Source organism: Hyperolius riggenbachi, chromosome 6, assembly GCF_040937935.1.
Source record: "Hyperolius riggenbachi isolate aHypRig1 chromosome 6, aHypRig1.pri, whole genome shotgun sequence".
NCBI lineage: Eukaryota > Metazoa > Chordata > Amphibia > Anura > Hyperoliidae > Hyperolius > Hyperolius riggenbachi.
The window spans coordinates 129,404,886-129,422,301 of NC_090651.1; the positions used below are offsets into that span (position 1 = coordinate 129,404,886).

A 17,416-nucleotide genomic window follows, 5' to 3' on the forward strand; every position below is an offset into this window, starting at 1 on the left:
CCTGTGTAATTCTTTGCATCCTTTTCATTTAAAAATATTCTTTATACGCAGGTCATTCAGATCCTTGGAGACAAGTTCCCATATAAATTAGTGGCTAAAAAGATTGACTGTAAGTTCATTTTATATTTTGGACACTAAATTAAAAAAGTGGTTAAATATGAATGTCATATTGAGTATTCATTTCTTTTTCATCCAGTACCCGAATACCAAGGAGAACCTGATGAAATCTCTATCCAAAAGTGTAAAGAAGCAGTCAAACAGGTATGTATAGGACAAATGTACTGGATAACAAGCCCTAGCAATTCCCAAAGAGAAAATACAGTGACACTAGCGTAGTGCGGTGCATGTCCACCTGCCCTCACACACCCAATTTCTGTAGTGTATGATGTGTGTGGCTTTCTCCCCCTCCTAGGCATCCCTCTGTAATGGTAGAGCTTGGACCATAGCTCTCATTATTCTTCTACTGGTCCTATGTCCTCATTGTTTAACACATGCGGACTAGTATCAATTGCCTGACTTCTGTGCTGATGCTCTGCCTCTAATATTTTAAGTCACTAGCCCAGAATAAACATGCACTGTTCGGACTCCACTAGCTGCATGCGTGTTGCAGGTATGTGACTCAAAAACAACTTACCGTATTTTCCGCCGTATAAGACGCACCTTTTCTTCCCCAAAACCGGGGAGAAAAAGTCCTTGTACGGCAAAGGAAGGGAATGCCCTACTTACGAACGCCCACGGATACAAACCGCGACCCGCCGTCATTGGGGATTCCCTGCTGTGGCCGTCTCTCTCCTCCCCCCCCCCTGCTTGCCTCTACCCCCTCCTTGTGTCGCCAGGTCCCCCCTGTGTGAGAAGCGGCAGCAGCTTACCACCTCCATCTTGCCCGTGGCAATTGAAGACCTCCGGCTTCTGTGTGCGGCTTCCTCTAGTGCCGGCTTCTAATGACGCGTCATTGATGATGCTTCATTAGAAGCCAGGCCCTAGAGGAAGCCGCATACAGAAGCCGGATGTCTTCAATCACCCTGCGCAAGATGGAGGAGGTGAGCTGCTGCCGCTTCTCACACAGGGGGGGACCTGGCGACACAAGGAGGGGGTAGAGGCAAGCGGAGGGGGGGGGGGGGGAGACAGCCACAGCGGGATACACACGGAGGAGACCTGGATGGCAATTGAGGAGGACACATGGTGGGGGCAGGCAGAAGGACCCTTGGGGCAGACAGGAGGACCTTGGGGGTGACAGGAGGACACATGGGGGAGACATTGGTACACAGGAGGACACCATTTGGGGGAGGTCATGTACAAGATGCTCCTGAAATATGGACACACCAGGTTTAGTTAATTTTTTTCCCCTTGGTTTTTGTCCTCTAAACCTAGGTGCGTCTTATATTCCGGAGCATCTTATACTGCGAAAAATATGGTAAGCCAATAGCTCAGTATCACAGCCAGGCAACTGGCATTGTTTGCAAGTAATCACAGAATTCAGCACACAAATATTCTAGTATAGTAGACTGGAGATACACCAATGTGTTTTCAGCAAGTGTCTCCCACCTGGATTTCATTGTGCTTATAGATCTGACAGCAACCCGAATTACAAGGTCCTGCTGCACATATTCAATCACATAGGTAACCACCAGCATCCACCATCAATCTTCTCCAGACCAATATTATTGAACTTCTCAGCGTATGTCCCAGTACGTGACCAAGGGTACAAGAAATACTAAGTGTAGACTGCTAAGGTCAGGACACTATTTTATTCTAAAAGTTTAAAACATAGGCCAAGGGCTTAAAAACCTATCTCACAAGTGACACATGCATTAAGCCCCGTCTACACGGAGCGATGTTCCTTATCAATCGAGCCGCTGATGCGGCTCGATTGATAAGATCCGTCAGGTCCGATTTTGTCGCCGCCGATTCCCTGCTCGTTCCCCACGAGGGGACAATGGCAGGGAATCGAGCGAAAGATAAGCGGCGCGGGGACGAGGGCAGATCGAATCCGACATGTGGGCGAGCGGGGTCGCAGCGCGTACGCGCAGGGATGCGGAAGAGGCGATCGGGCGGCTAATCTAGCCGCCGGATCGCCTCGTGTAGACGGGGCTTTAGGGCCCGCATTACATGGAACTCTTACAAAAAAACAGCGTTACATGTATATATGGTATCAGTTGCATCTCCTCCTCGCTATTGCTTCATCAGGGTTGAGCAACCTCAAGCCTTATATTGCCTTTCCTATTTGGCACTCGTAGGGTCGCTCCTTTCTGTGGGACATAGTTCCGGCCCATGAAACCTTTTGGGATATTATGGACATGCTCCTAGGTTCTCTTTCTTTCAAAGCTCTCTTAGTGTGACTGACATATAATTTCCCTCATGAACAATATAGCTGAGCCCCAAGTCGCAGCTGATCTAATAAGAGTCTGTAATTAGAGTTGTTGAGGAGATAAGTGAGCCAAGATAGTCTTAAGCAGATTAGCTGGTTTTTGGTACACTTGCCTTGTAATAATTGCCATTATAGGTGTGAATGGATGAGTAAGTCCCTGGCAAAATGGCTGCTGCTGAAGAGTGCAGTTATTCACCCTTAGTGAAAATGATGGAAAAGGAGGACAGGCAATGCACACCAGAGGGGGAGGAGCTATGTCCCACAGACCAGAGTGTCCACACTAGCAGCGATTAGGAAAGGTAATATTAGACTTGAGGTTGCCAGTCTCTGCTCACACTCCTGATCAAGCAATATCGAAACCAGTTGGTTGAGAAGGAGATGCACCTTATGTCAAATATACATATAACGCTGGTTGTTTGCAAGGGGTCTGTGTAATGTGGACGCTTGATTTAATTGGCACTTGTTTTTAAACTTTTTAGAATAAAATAGTGTTCCGACTTTAGCAGTCTACACTTGGTATTTTTTGTACTCTTTCTTATGCATTGGGACATGCGCTGAGGAGAAGATCAATAATGTTGGTCTGAAAAGATTGAGGCATGTTGACAATTGTGCAGCAGGACCTTGTAATTTGGGTCGCTGTCAGATCAGTAAGAGCATTGAAATCCAGGTAATGGGCACTTGTGGCATGCTGAAAACACATTGGTATATCTCCTGTCTACTATAGTAGAATATTTGTGTGCTGAATTCTGGGATTTCTTGTGGACTATTGTCAAGAAACCACTGTTTTGCTTGCACTCCCCTGGGACTCCTTTCACATATGGTAATTGTTTGCAATGACATCCATCTGTGTGTTCAACTGGCCTTGTAAGAGAATGGAGATGGCAGGCTACATATTCACTCACCTTGGGTTCCCTTTAACCCAGGGGTCCACAAACTTTCTCTGTCAAGGGCCGGGGTCAACATTCTTCAGACTGCTTGGGGGCCGGAGTATACATAACATGATGTAGAAAACCATAACATTGATCCAAGGTATTGTAGACAGGGCTTATTAACATGGGCAGCCCTCATGTCTCCCATTTAACCAGGGCAGATAGTATGCCCCCCAACACAGCATGTGCAGATAGTATGCCCCCCCAACACAGCATGTGCAGATAGTATGCCCCCCCCCAACACAGCATGTGCAGATAGTATGCCCCCCCCAACACAACATGTGCAGATAGTATGCCCCCCCCCAACACAGCATGTGCAGATAGTATGCCCCCCCCCAACACAGCATGTGCAGATAGTATGCCCCCCCCCAACACAGCATGTGCAGATAGTATGCCCCCCCCCCAACACAGCATGTGCAGATAGTATGCCCCCCCAACACAGCATGTGCAGATAGTATGCCCCCCCCCAACACAGCATGTGCAGATAGTATGCCCCCCCCCCAACACAGCATGTGCAGATAGTATGCCCCCCCCAACACAGCATGTGCAGATAGTATGCCCCCCCAACACAGCATGTGCAGATAGTATGCCCCCCCAACACAGCATGTGCAGATAGTATGCCCCCCCAACACAGCATGTGCAGATAGTATGCCCCCCCAACACAGCATGTGCAGATAGTATGCCCCCCCAACACAGCATGTGCAGATAGTATGCCCCCCCAACACAGCATGTGCAGATAGTATGCCCCCCCAACACAGCATGTGCAGATAGTATGCCCCCCCAACACAGCATGTGCAGATAGTATGCCCCCCCAACACAGCATGTGCAGATAGTATGCCCCCCCAACACAGCATGTGCAGATAGTATGCCCCCCCAACACAGCATGTGCAGATAGTATGCCCCCCCAACACAGCATGTGCAGATAGTATGCCCCCCAACTCAGCATGTGCAGATAGTATGCCCCCCAACTCAGCATGTGCAGATAGTATGCCCCCCAACTCAGCATGTGCAGATAGTATGCCCCCCAACTCAGCATGTGCAGATAGTATGCCCCCCAACTCAGCATGTGCAGATAGTCCAGCTGAATAACTTCCCAGTGAGTATCCAGGAAGGGCCCCAACGTACCTCCCAGACGTACCAGAAGACTAGCAGCTGCAGCGCAGAAGAAAGGCTACAGACTATGGGTGAGATCCATCCAGTGATATATTTGTCTGACCTGCCACCGTATGATGCATGCTTTTAATTTTTAGAGACGTTAGCCCTAATATATGAGGACATTCAGGATGCAACTTTGATGTGGCAGAAGCAAGCCTATTACCATCTTTAACCCTTTTTCCCAGAACGTCTTTCAGGACAGCACCCCCTCTTGAGACTTGTCTCTCTTCCCTCATAGTGGACAGGAAGCTAAAAGATAAAAAAATTTGCATAGCGGATATGCAGGCAGCATAAATACCCCCCAGCTCACCTAGAGCCCTCAGTTGTTTTTTCTGTCCCGGACGGGACGCTTGGCGGAGCCTCCGCAGGTGCCATCTTTGTCAGGCGGCAGGGGCAGCGTGGTTGCGGACTGCAAACAGAGCTGGTCATGGGAGCCAGCGTGCAGTTCGCACAGCGTGGAGGAGGCTTCTCCAGATCTGGCAGCTTCTATATACGCGCATGGGCGCGCAAAGGAAAAATTCCGTCCGGATACCGGAAGTGCGTCACGCGCTGCGTCCCGCGTGACCGGAAGTGGGAAGCGCCGTTTGGCAGTGGCAATTCGGTGCACCTGGACCTACCCCACACTAATCAGGTAATCAGCCAACACTATTTTAATGTTAGCAGTGCATGTTCCCACCTCTCTGGCAACATGGAGGACGCTGCAGGCCCCGCTCCGCCGCAATCTGCCGAGCCTGGCACTGAACCCTCTCTGGTAAGCGGCACAGGGGTGCTCAAATACCTGGGGAATATGTTTAAGTGTGGGGTATGATAAGATGTATGGGATAGGCACTAATTTATGCCATATTATCCTTTTTTTACAGCCTAAAAAGGACAAATCAAGCTCCCAGCATCACTCATCTGCTTCTACATCTTCTAAGGGAGAAAGAAAATGTCCATTATGCAATGCAAAAATTTCCTCTTCTTCAACCAGGAAATGATGTCACCATTGCACTGATAAGATTGTGAAAACTGAATCCCCTGTGATATTTAAGGATTTAATGGGATGGATGAGATCAGAAATGACCACAGCTATTAAGGAAATTAAAGATTCTGCAATAGCATCATCATCATCCACTCCGGCTTTGGAAACTCAGCAAGTAGTACAACCGGAGGATCCCATTCCACCACCTGAGTCCCCTCCAGCAGCTTTAGTTCCCACACCAGCTTCTAGAAAGAGAAGGGCTGAGGAATCAGTTGGGTCTGAGCTATCTGAGGGAGAATTAGAAATTTCATCCTTTGAGGACATTTCGGAAGATGAAGGGGGGGATAAGTCGGGGAAAAATCAGAAGTTTGCTTTTTCTCCCGATCTTATTAATGATTTATTATCTGCCATGCACAGTACTATGGGTATTGAGACAGAAAGGAAATCTCTATCCCAGTTGGATCAAATGTATGAGGGGTTATCTGATCCTCATTCCTCTTTTATCCCGGTCCACTCTTCTCTCAAAAATATGATAAGAAAGGAGTGGGATAATCCCGAGAAACTGGCTTTTTGGCCAAGGACCCTTAACAGGCGGTACCCTTTTTTCCGCTGAGGATCATAAATTCTGGGGTCCCTCTCCTAAGCTTGATCCAGCTTTATCAAAGATTTCGAGAAATACAGACTTACTTTTTGAGGATTACGGGCACCTTAGGGACCCGATAGACAAAAAAAACGATAACCTTCTAAGGAGAGCTTGGGAGTCATCCTCACTTACATTTAAACCTGCCATCGCTTCCACGGCAGTGGGTAGGTCCCTAAAGACCTGGTTGACGGAGACCCAACATAAAATTGCCACGGGGGTATCTAGAGAGGAAATCTTAACGGATTTCCCTAAAATGTTTAATGCCACAGATTATATGACTGATGCAGCAGATGACACAGTGAAGCTTACTGCCAGGACTACTGCCTTAGTCAATTCAGCTAGGCGTGGAGTGTGGGTTAAAACTTGGAAGGGGGATAATTCCTCCAAAGCCAAACTATGTGGAATACCCTGTGAGGGAGAGTTGTTGTTCGGGTCTAAACTTGATGAGACCTTAGAGAGAACAGCTGACGTTAAGAAGAATTTTCCAGTTAGGAAGAGAACGTTTCAGTCTAAACGTTCCTTTCGTGCCAACACAAGGCCAGAGTCGGATAATAAAACCACCACAAAGAAAAGATGGGCCCCCTATAGAGTACAGAAGGGAAAATCAAACTTTTCCCCTCGTCCTTCAACCCAGTCTAATAAACAATGACGCCAGCATCCCGGTGGGGGGAAGGATTACCCACTTTTACGAGACATGGCAGGAAACATTTCAAAATCAGTGGCTATTAAAGATAATATTAGAGGGGTACAGCATAGAATTCATACAGGCACCACCTCAAAGGTTTTTCGTATGTCCAACTCCAAGGGACATTGTTCAGGGACTGGCACTTCAAAGAGAAATATCCTCTCTACTACAAAAAAGAGTAATCAGGGAGGTTCCAAAATGTCAACAGGAGTTAGGTTTTTACTCCCCAGTATTCCTGGTAAAAAAGCCTCAGGGAGATTTTCGATTTATCCTGAATCTAAAGGAACTGAACAAGTCGATAAAATACAGAAGATTTCGAATGGACAATATTTACTCAGTGATAACTCTCTTACAGAAAGACTGCTTCCTAGCATCTCTGGACTTAAGGGATGCATACCTGCATGTTCCAATTCATCTGAGATCACAACAATTCCTCAGGTTCGCAGTGCAGCTGGAGGGAAAGGTAAGACATTTCCAGTTTAATGCTCTACCTTTCGGCATCTCTTCTGCTCCTTGGCTCTTCACAAAAATGTTGTCAGAAGTATTAGCGGTAATCAGGGGCAGGTCCATATCGGTTCTTAGTTACCTGGATGATTTGTTGATTTGGGGACAATCTAAAGACTCAGTGTTGTTGCAGATAGAATCTACTATTTCGTTTTTGCAATCCTTGGGATGGCTCATTAACTGGTCTAAGTCCTCCCTAAATCCTTCTCAGGTCATGGAATTTTTAGGCTTCAATATTTCTACTACTAGTGAAAAGATTTTGTTGCCAGACAAAGATTTTTGCAATACTTAATGCTGTTTCTTCTTTCCAGCAGGCCCATTACATCTCCCTCAGAAGGGCAATGGCAATTCTGGGACTTCTAACTTCTGCCTTCCCGGCCATTCAATGGGGTCAGTTCCATGCCAGAACTTTGCAAATTTGGATCCTAAAGGAAGGGAACAGGGATGTGAAACTCCTGGACAAGAAAGTATTCATTCCCTACAGTATAAAGGTCTCACTCATGTGGTGGAAAGATCTCACACATCTGTCAGAAGGTCGGCTGTGGCATTATCCATCTCAATCGGTGATAACAACAGATGCCAGTCTGTGGGGTTGGGGAGCTCACATGGATGGTCGTCCAGCTCAAGGACAGTGGTCCAACAAAATGAGAGCCAGGTCATCAAACAGCAGGGAACTTCAGGCAGTATGGTTGGCACTACAAAGTTTCAGCCAAGATATAACCCAGAGTCATGTACTGATAAGAACCGACAACAGCAGTGTGGTAGCTTACCTAAATCGTCAGGGGGGGGACAAGAAGTTCGTTACTGTGGTCCCAAACCAGACGAATCCTGAATTGGGCGGAAAGGAATCTGGGGTCTATAAAAGCCAGACACTTGAAGGGTACAGCCAACCAGTTGGCAGACTTCCTAAGCAGGTCCCCTCTGAAGCAGGACGATTGGGCCCTAAATCCGGCAGTTTTTCAGGAGATCAAGGATCAGTGGGGATCCCCCGAAGTGGACTTATTTGCAAACAAGGAAAATACCAAGTGTCAGAAATTCTGCTCCATGTGTCCCCTAGACAGACCTTGGACAGTGGATGCCTTCTCACTAAATTGGGGAGCAGGTCTGATGTACAGCTTTCCCCCAATATCTCTCATCCCACGAGTTCTGAACAAGATCAGGCAGGATCAAGCTCATATGATTCTGATAGCCCCGTTTTGGCCGAAGAGGCCATGGTTCACGTTATTACAGGAATTGGCAGTATGTCAGCCAATTATTCTTCCGAATCGGCAGGATCTATTACAGCAGGGCATAGCCTTTCATCCGAACCTACAACTTCTTCACCTTACGGCATGGAAGCTGAGTGGAAAATCTTGAAAGCAAAGGGGTTCTCAGATAAGTTATCAGAGACCCTAATACAATGTCGTAAAAAAGTAACAAGGAATATTTATAATAAGACATGGTCAGTGTATTCAGATTGGTGTAAAGAGAGATCCCTGGATATATCTTTATCTACCTCAGTTCTTGAATTTCTTCAACAGGGACTACAAAAGGGATTAAGTGTTAGTACCTTGAAGGTTCAGACATCTGCAATCAGTGTTTTTCTTGAAAGAAAACTGGCGGCAGAAGAATACTTTATTACATTTTTTCAGGCTCTAAAGAGAATTCGACCAGTAGTTCGATCCAGAATTCCTTCATGGGACTTAAATACAGTTCTTCAAGCTATGTGTACAGCTCCATTCGAGCCATTGAAGGAGATTTCAGATAAATTTCTTTCTTTAAAAACCGCCTTTCTGCTGGCAATCACTTCAGCAAGAAGGGTTGGGGAACTTCAGGCTTTATCGATTCAGGAACCATACTGTATTATTTCAGATGATAGGATTACATTAAGGATAGTCAGCGCCTTCCTTCCTAAGGTAGTATCTAAATTCCACAGAACCCAGGAGTTATTTCTACCTTCCTTTTGCGCAAATCCATCCAATGAGAAGGAAAAACGTCTGCATTGTCTAGATGTAAGAAGATGTATCATTCATTATCTCGAAAGGACTAAGGAATGGAGAAGGTCGGATTCGATGTTGGTATTGTTTGGGGGAGTGTCTAGAGGGAAGCAGGCCTCCAAAGCTACATTGGCCAGATGGATTAGAGAAGCCATTACTACTTCATACCGATCTCAGGGGAAACAGCTTACTACTTCAATCAAAGCTCATTCGACAAGGGGTATCTCTACATCCTGGGCAGAGAGGGCTGGTGCATCCATCGAACAGATTTGCAAGGCGGCCACCTGGTCCAGTCAGAATACTTTTGTCAGGCACTACAGGCTAAATGTCCTATCCAGTGCAGACTTGATTTTTGGCAGAAAAGTTCTACAAGCAGTCGTCCCACCCTAAGATTTCATCTTGTCTATCTCTCAAGAGGGGGTGCTGTCCTGAAAGACGTTCTGGGAAAGACCACATTTACTTACGGTAAAGTCTTTTCCAGTAGTCTGAAGGACAGCACCCCTGCGACCCACCCAGTGTGGGAAATATTGAGGTAAATATACATATTATTTTTTTTGTTTTGTTATTTAAGCATACGTCCGTATAATCTTTTTTATTAACTGAGGGCTCTAGGTGAGCTGGGGGGTATTTATGCTGCCTGCATATCCGCTATGCAAATTTTTTTTATCTTTTAGCTTCCTGTCCACTATGAGGGAAGAGAGACCAGTCTCAAGAGGGGGTGCTGTCCTTCAGACTACTGGAAAAGACTTTACCGTAAGTAAATGTGGTCTTTCCAAGTCTATTCACATGTTATATTTATGCGCAGTGCAGAGCTCTAAGAAAGTTGTCTGGGGGGGGTTGAATGTGCTGGGAGTGGATGTGAGCGTGTTACATAGCCGGGCAGGAATGTTAAAGCAGAACTCCGCAATTTCTCTTCAAGAATGTTAATGTTTGTTTTTAAATCCCTTTTTGATATAATAAAGCTTCATACACTTTTTGATTATACTTGATGCCTATTATTTCTAGATTAATATTATAATTAACTGGTTGTGTTCATCAAAGTTGGATTAAAAAGTATATATGGCCAGGAGGCTCATCAAAACCTGTCCCTGGCCACTTAAATTATGTTATACCCACTGTTATGGATCAGAGTCCAGAGACTCCATTTATAATAATGTGCATGTAGTATGCCCTCCAACACAGCATGTGCAGATAGTATGCCCTCCAACACAGCATGTGTAGATAGTATGCCCTCCAACACAGCATGTGCAGATAGTATGCCCTCCAACACAGCATGTGCAGATAGTATGCCCTCCAACACAGCATGTGCATGCGGTATGCCCTCCAACACGGCATGTGCATGCGGTATGCCCTCCAACACGGCATGTGCATGCGGTATGCCCTCCAACACGGCATGTGCATGCGGTATGCCCTCCAACACAGCATGTGCATGCGGTATGCCCTCCAACACAGCATGTGCATGCGGTATGCCCTCCAACACAGCATGTGCATGCGGTATGCCCTCCAACACAGCATGTGCATGCGGTATGCCCTCCAACACAGCATGTGCATGCGGTATGCCCTCCAACACAGCATGTGCATGCGGTATGCCCTCCAACACAGCATGTGCATGCGGTATGCCCTCCAACACAGCATGTGCATGCGGTATGCCCTCCAACACAGCATGTGCATGCGGTATGCCCTCCCAACACAGCATGTGCATGGCATGCGGTATGCCCTCCCAACACAGCATGTGTATGCGGTATGCCCTCCCAACACAGCATGTGCATGCGGTATGCCCTCCCAACACAGCATGTGCATGCGGTATGCCCTCCCAACACAGCATGTGCATGCGGTATGCCCTCCCAACACAGCATGCGCATGCGGTATGCCCTCCCAACACAGCATGCGCATGCGGTATGCCCTCCCAACACAGCATGCGCATGCGGTATGCCCTCCCAACACTGCATGTGCATGCGGTATGCCCTCCCAACACAGCATGGGCATGCGGTATGCCCTCCCAACACAGCATGCGCATGCGGTATGCCCTCCCAACACAGCATGCGCATGCGGTATGCCCTCCCAACACAGCATGCGCATGCGGTATGCCCTCCCAACACAGCATGCGCATGCGGTATGCCCTCCCAACACAGCATGCGCATGCGGTATACCCTCCCAACACAGCATGCGCATGCGGTATGCCCTCCCAACACAGCATGCGCATGCGGTATGCCCTCCCAACACAGCATGCGCATGCGGTATGCCCTCCCAACACAGCATGCGCATGCGGTATGCCCTCCCAACACAGCATGCGCATGCGGTATGCCCTCCCAACACTGCATGTGCATGCGGTATGCCCTCCCAACACAGCATGGGCATGCGGTATGCCCTCCCAACACAGCATGCGGTATGCCCTCCCAACACAGCATGCGCATGCGGTATGCCCTCCCAACACAGCATGCGCATGCGGTATGCCCTCCCAACACAGCATGCGCATGCGGTATGCCCTCCCAACACAGCATGCGCATGCGGTATGCCCTCCCAACACAGCATGCGCATGCGGTATGCCCTCCCAACACAGCATGCGCATGCGGTATGCCCTCCCAACACAGCATGCGGTATGCCCTCCCAACACAGCATGCGCATGCGGTATGCCCTCCCAACACAGCATGCGCATGCGGTATGCCCTCCCAACACAGCATGTGCAGCTATTGCGACCCGTACATAGCAAGTCATATGTGAGCCATAATGTTACCCAATGGCCTACAAAAGCATACAGCACAATCAATCTCACACACACAATCACTGTAGCAAAGTATACAGCACAACCCTCCGTTTCCCCTTCGCAAAGGAACCATAACATTTCTGCACAGCACTGATCAAAACATATGTGATCATGCTTGCTACAAGTCATCCCCTCCACCCATTATCCCAGAATCCAGCAAATGACTGCTTTCTGGCTTCGAAGTGGAAGGGTGGTACCAGAATTGCTATTCTATATGGAGCCAACAATATTTAAAGATGCAGTGGACCGCATCTAAGTAATACATTTTGTGTGTGGGGGACCGGTAAAAAAGCCTTGGGGGGTGCATTCGGCCCACAAGGCCTTAGTTTGAGGACCACTGGTTTAACCCATCCCAATCTTATGTCTGACTTTGTCCAAAATTGGTGTTTTCCTCTATAGATCGAGTGTTGGACATAGTCCCACATTGGAAAACTGGCAACTGCTAAATCCTGAACAGCATTGTGCTCGTCAGATCAAAGTGTCTGAACCCCCCTCCCCCCAAGCACACCGGAAAAAAAGTATGTGCTGGTGGGAAGTTTGTGAACTTGAAATAGGGTTGGTTAAATATTACCACTTTAAAGGGAACCAGAGAGGAACTCTCTTTAAAAACAGAAAAAGCTTTTATACATACCTGGGGCTTCTTCCAGCCCCATACGCACGGATCGCTCCCACGCCGCCGTCCACCGCTTCCTGTATCGGCGGTACCGGGTCCCGTCACTTCCGGCGGACGCGGCCAATTGCCCTCCATACTCTTACGCGTGCGGCTGCTCAGTATGCAGCTGCAACGCGTAAGTGTATGCCGGGAGCCCCTGTGATGCCGACAATTGGCCGCGTCCTGTCGCCGACTGGCCGAAACTACGGGACCCGGTACCGCCGGATACAGGAAGCGGAGGACGGCGGCGTGGGAACGATCCATGCGTATGGGGCTGGAGGAAGCCCCAGGTATGTATAATAGCTTTTTTTTCTGGGGCCTCTGGTTCCCTTTAAGGAATAGGACTAGAGTTTGGAGGCTCCTGGCAAAGTGATCGGATGAGTAAGGGGGACAGTGGGTGGTGCGTGATACTAGCTGTAGTGACCTGCTGGATCCAGCACATAAGGGAGCATCTGTATAGATGCAAAACAGCTGTTGTGCCAATCTACATTGCTCCCTAGCTCCATTACCTCATTCACCGCTCTACCATTTGCTTTGTATGGTATAGCATTGTGCTCAGCTACATGTGGATCATTTTGTATTCCACATTTGCAGATACATAGGTTGTTTACATCAGCTGTAAACCATCTGTATTTAGTCTGAAGTCTTCTCTTGATTGTTGACTTTGACAAAAGCAGCAGGATGAATGCAGAAGTGTTCGGGCAATATTATCTGCTCATATTCAGCCAAATGCTTCAGAACTCATTGGAAGGCGCTTTAAAGTGCAGATAGACAAAGCATACTGCAAAAGCAACCAAAGAGTTTTTGAAGGGAAAGAAGTGTAATGTAATGGCCAAGTCAATCACCTGACCTGAATCCGATCACTTGCTGAAGTGAAAATGCCCCAAAGACGAGCAGGAACTGAAGACTGTTGCAGTAGAGGCCTGGCATAGCATCACCAGGAAAAAAAATCCAGTCTGGTGATGTCTGCGTTCCAGGCTTCAGGCTGTAATCAGCAGCAAATGATTTGCAAACCAAGTATTAAAGTAAAAGTTTGAGTTATTATTATTCTGTCCCATTACTTTTGATCCCTTAACACTTAAAGAGGAGCTGTTAGGTATAGGGTCTCAGAGAAAAAAAACACATATATCAGTAGCTAAATATTGGCTGTACTTACATTACATATGCATTTCACTGTCCACGTTTGGATTTCACAGAATTTTTATATAGTATTTGCAGAGATTGATGCTCATGGCAGGTTCCATGTTTGTCTGTCTTGTAAGAAGCCAATTATGATGTCATATCCTCCCTCACCCTGCTTCCTGATGGTTCAACTCACAAAAAAGATCCAGATCAAAGATCCTAAATGGTTCATGATCCAGACAACACAGAAGTGCAGTGAATTTTAATTAGCCATGTGGCTAGGAACAATACAGACTGGTGCAGTATACTCTAACAGAACATGTGCTCTGTGAACAGCACTTGATTTTTCAGAGCTGTGAGCTTGGCTGCAAGATACAGGCTGCTGTAACATGAGTCCCCGTGAAAACAGCCTTAGGGCAGGGTAGTCAAATGAAGGGGAGGACCAGGGAGAAGAAGCAGCCCCAGAATGCTTTGCAGTATAATGCGGCCTGAAGACCTGCGGCCTCCTTAGGAGCTTGGGAATAAAGAGGCTTGCTATTAATCCAACAACAAAGTAAGAGAGATTTTTAACTTCAGTATTGCCTTTTTGGTTTCCTTCTAAACTGTTTAACACAGGAGAATAGAGGTTTAAATTAGCTTTTTTAGCCTGACAGTTACTCTTTAAGGACCACAGTCCCTTAACACTTAAAGGACTTACGAGCCCAAATAGGTAAAAAAAGAGAAGCACCTTAATCACTTTTAAATGCACGGAGGACGCCATCCGCGCCTTCCGTGCAGTTCCACCAGGTCCCCGCAGTGTGATAGCCCCCCGTGCCGCTTCCGACCCCATGGACGGGGTCAGGCTCCCCTTCCTCTCCTAAGATGGCCGCCGCAGCTGGCCGCGGCTGCGCAGTCGCATACGCGAACGTGTATGCGGACTGCGCAGCCGCGGCCAGCTCCGGCGGCCATCTTAGGGGAGGAAGAGGAGCCCGACCCGTCCGTGGGGTCGGGAGCGGCACGGGGGGCTATCACACTGCGGGGACCCGGCCGAACTGCACGGAGGGCGCGGATGGCGTCCTCCGTGCATTTAAAAGTGATTAAGGTACTTCTCTTCTTTACCTATTTGGGCTCGTAAGTCCTTTAAGGTCCACAGAGCTTTCTGTTGGTGGGCTCGGATTGCTGCCGCAGGCATCCCCCCCCCCCCCTTTTTTTTTTTTTTTTTGTGTGCACAAATCCCCCGCTGCACTGCATTAGATTGCAGCACTGTACAAAGAAGAGAAGTAGCTGTTTCTTTTTTTTTTTTCAGTCTGTTAGCGACGATCGCCGATGGCAGACTGTTGACGGAGCTCAGCACTGTCACTCAAGCGGGGATGCGCGCGAACCCGCTAATCTCCACCCGCCACTCTTGACGCCTTTTCGGGGTTAGGCGGTCCTGTGGCTGCCACCTTCCCGACACCTGTCGGCATTAGGCGGTCAGGAAGGGGTTAACAAGTGGGAGCCACATGTGCACACTGTAGTAATTCACACACCGCTCACCTGTTTTGGATGTAAATACCCTCACATTAAAGCTGACAGTCTGCAGTTAAAGCACATCATATTTTTTCCTTTTAAATACATTGTGGTTGTGTATAGAGCCAAAAATGTTAAAATTGTGTTGACGGCCCAATATTTATGGATCTGATTGTATATTGTCTGCATTGATAACATGCAATTTCTGTTTTTCATTTTATTTAGATTCAGGGCCCTGTCGTAGTTGAAGACACATGCTTGTGTTTTAATGCACTAGGAGGTCTTCCTGGTCCTTACATGTGAGTAGCAACGACACAGCCCCCCACCCCCCCCACCCCCCTTCAGACGAAAATGTTTGGCAATTTTTATTCACACCTGTGGAACTGTCAATATTGTATTGCAGCAAAAACAGAAGGAAGGGAGCACCAATCCAAAAAGGTGTATGCAGCGTGCCAAAGTCGCACCCCAGTGCCTCCTGGAGAGCACAGCAAAGTCCACACAAAGATTGGCACCGCTGTTTATGAATTATAGCTCTTTTATTCCATAAGAAGGCAGCAGTCCTGCTGCCTTCTTATGGAATAAAAGAGCTATAATTCATAGACAGCGGTGCCAGTCTTTTTGTATGGACAATATTGTATTGCAGAACGGAATGGCCATCATGTTTTTACGCTACAGATGACTTATCTTCTTGGTTTCTGTAACCGCTTGTATTTCAGTACAAGTTCAAGATAAAAAAAACAAACAAACAAGCAAAAACACTATATACTAGGGGTAGATGCTGTGCAGCCTTGTGAATAACTGAACCAACCCCTAAATCCAATAGATAAAGTTCATATATACAAAAAAAAGTTTCCCTGGCGCTTGTGGTAATACTACGCCATTAAATATTGGCTTATGTGCTCCAGTTTGTGGTATTGAAATGTGTGAGTTTACCCCCAATCATTGGCTGAGTCAGCCCATTATGTTATGCACAAATCTCCTTCCCTCTGTGCTTCCGGGAACTCCGTGAACTGGCAGCTCGATCGTCTGTTCAACGCACTGCGTGTTAGTGCCAGTGCGCAACCAAATCGTAATCGTTTGCAGTTTTGTGAAGCAATTTTTGAATAAATGATGCAGTGCATCCTGCAATTTAATAAAAATCACAACGCTGTTGTGGGAAGCCCCTTTATAGGGTTACTGTAGCCAAGTGCTTGTCAAAGCAATGGTCAACTGCCCTGTGCACCAGTTTTTAGACTGTCAGCTGATTTCCTCTACTTACGCGTTCCAGTCCATAGCGGGCCTTCCCAAGCTGCAGCCACTTTCCTGACAAACAGGAAATTGAGCTGTAAACTTACACATTTTAGTACAGTACCACAAACTGAAGCATGTAACCCGATATTTCATTTAGTAGTATTACCACAAGCGCCATGGAGACTTTTCTTTATATACTTGTATTTCAGTGCACAGGCTAGAGGGAACTCGGCCAGGGTAGCTATTTGGGCCGAATATCTGGCATGTGTGCAGGTGTTCCTGGACCTTGAGGTTGCTTGATGATACAGCATTCAGCCCAGAAAATGAAGCCAAATCTTGAGGAAAATAGACAGTATAGCTGTAGCTAGTTGCGCAATTGAGATCAATGCAAGTTAAAGTGAACCCAAGGTGAAGATAAACTGATCAGATTAACAATTGGATTTATTCTCGAACTTCTAAAATGACTTTTTTTAGATAGCCCATGATTTTATTTTATATTCAAACATTTACAAAGTAGATTAAATATTGTCTCTGTCAAGTGACTGCCTATTAAGTGTCCCAGAGTAAAAAGGTCAAAAGTTCATGCATTTTTTCTCCTTCTGCTCGCAGAAGTTGTATTCTGCCAGGAAAACTTTTATGGCTGTAATCTGCTCATCAGTGAGGTCTACTATATTCCTTACAAAGTACCGACAAGACAGAAGCTATCACTTCCATGCCTAAAAATTGACTAGTTGAGGCAGCAAAATACAACAAGTATAACAGCCTGGTTATTTATACATTTTGCACTGTACATACACGTTTATCTCATCATGTTATACATCGCCTCCGGTACACTCTAAGATAGTTTCTAGGAAGTGTCTGCAACACCTCAACCAGATGACTGTGTGTGCTAGGGCTCAAAACAAGAGCAATTATATGGTAGAGGAAGAAAGCCCTTAA

At 47.0% G+C, this 17,416-nt stretch overlaps 1 protein-coding gene across 2 annotated transcripts in view; it reads left to right on the forward strand.

Moving 5' to 3' along the window:
* The window catches only part of LOC137521104 (inosine triphosphate pyrophosphatase), a 45,438-nt gene that overhangs the window by 3,063 nt on the left and 24,959 nt on the right, over positions 1–17,416 (forward strand). For both annotated transcript variants that reach the window (XM_068239899.1, XM_068239898.1), the window contains exons 2-4: positions 52–109; positions 197–261; positions 15,473–15,546. In XM_068239899.1, the coding sequence (XP_068096000.1) occupies positions 52–109; positions 197–261; positions 15,473–15,546 (197 nt within the window). The remainder of the gene's footprint in view (positions 1–51; positions 110–196; positions 262–15,472; positions 15,547–17,416) is intronic.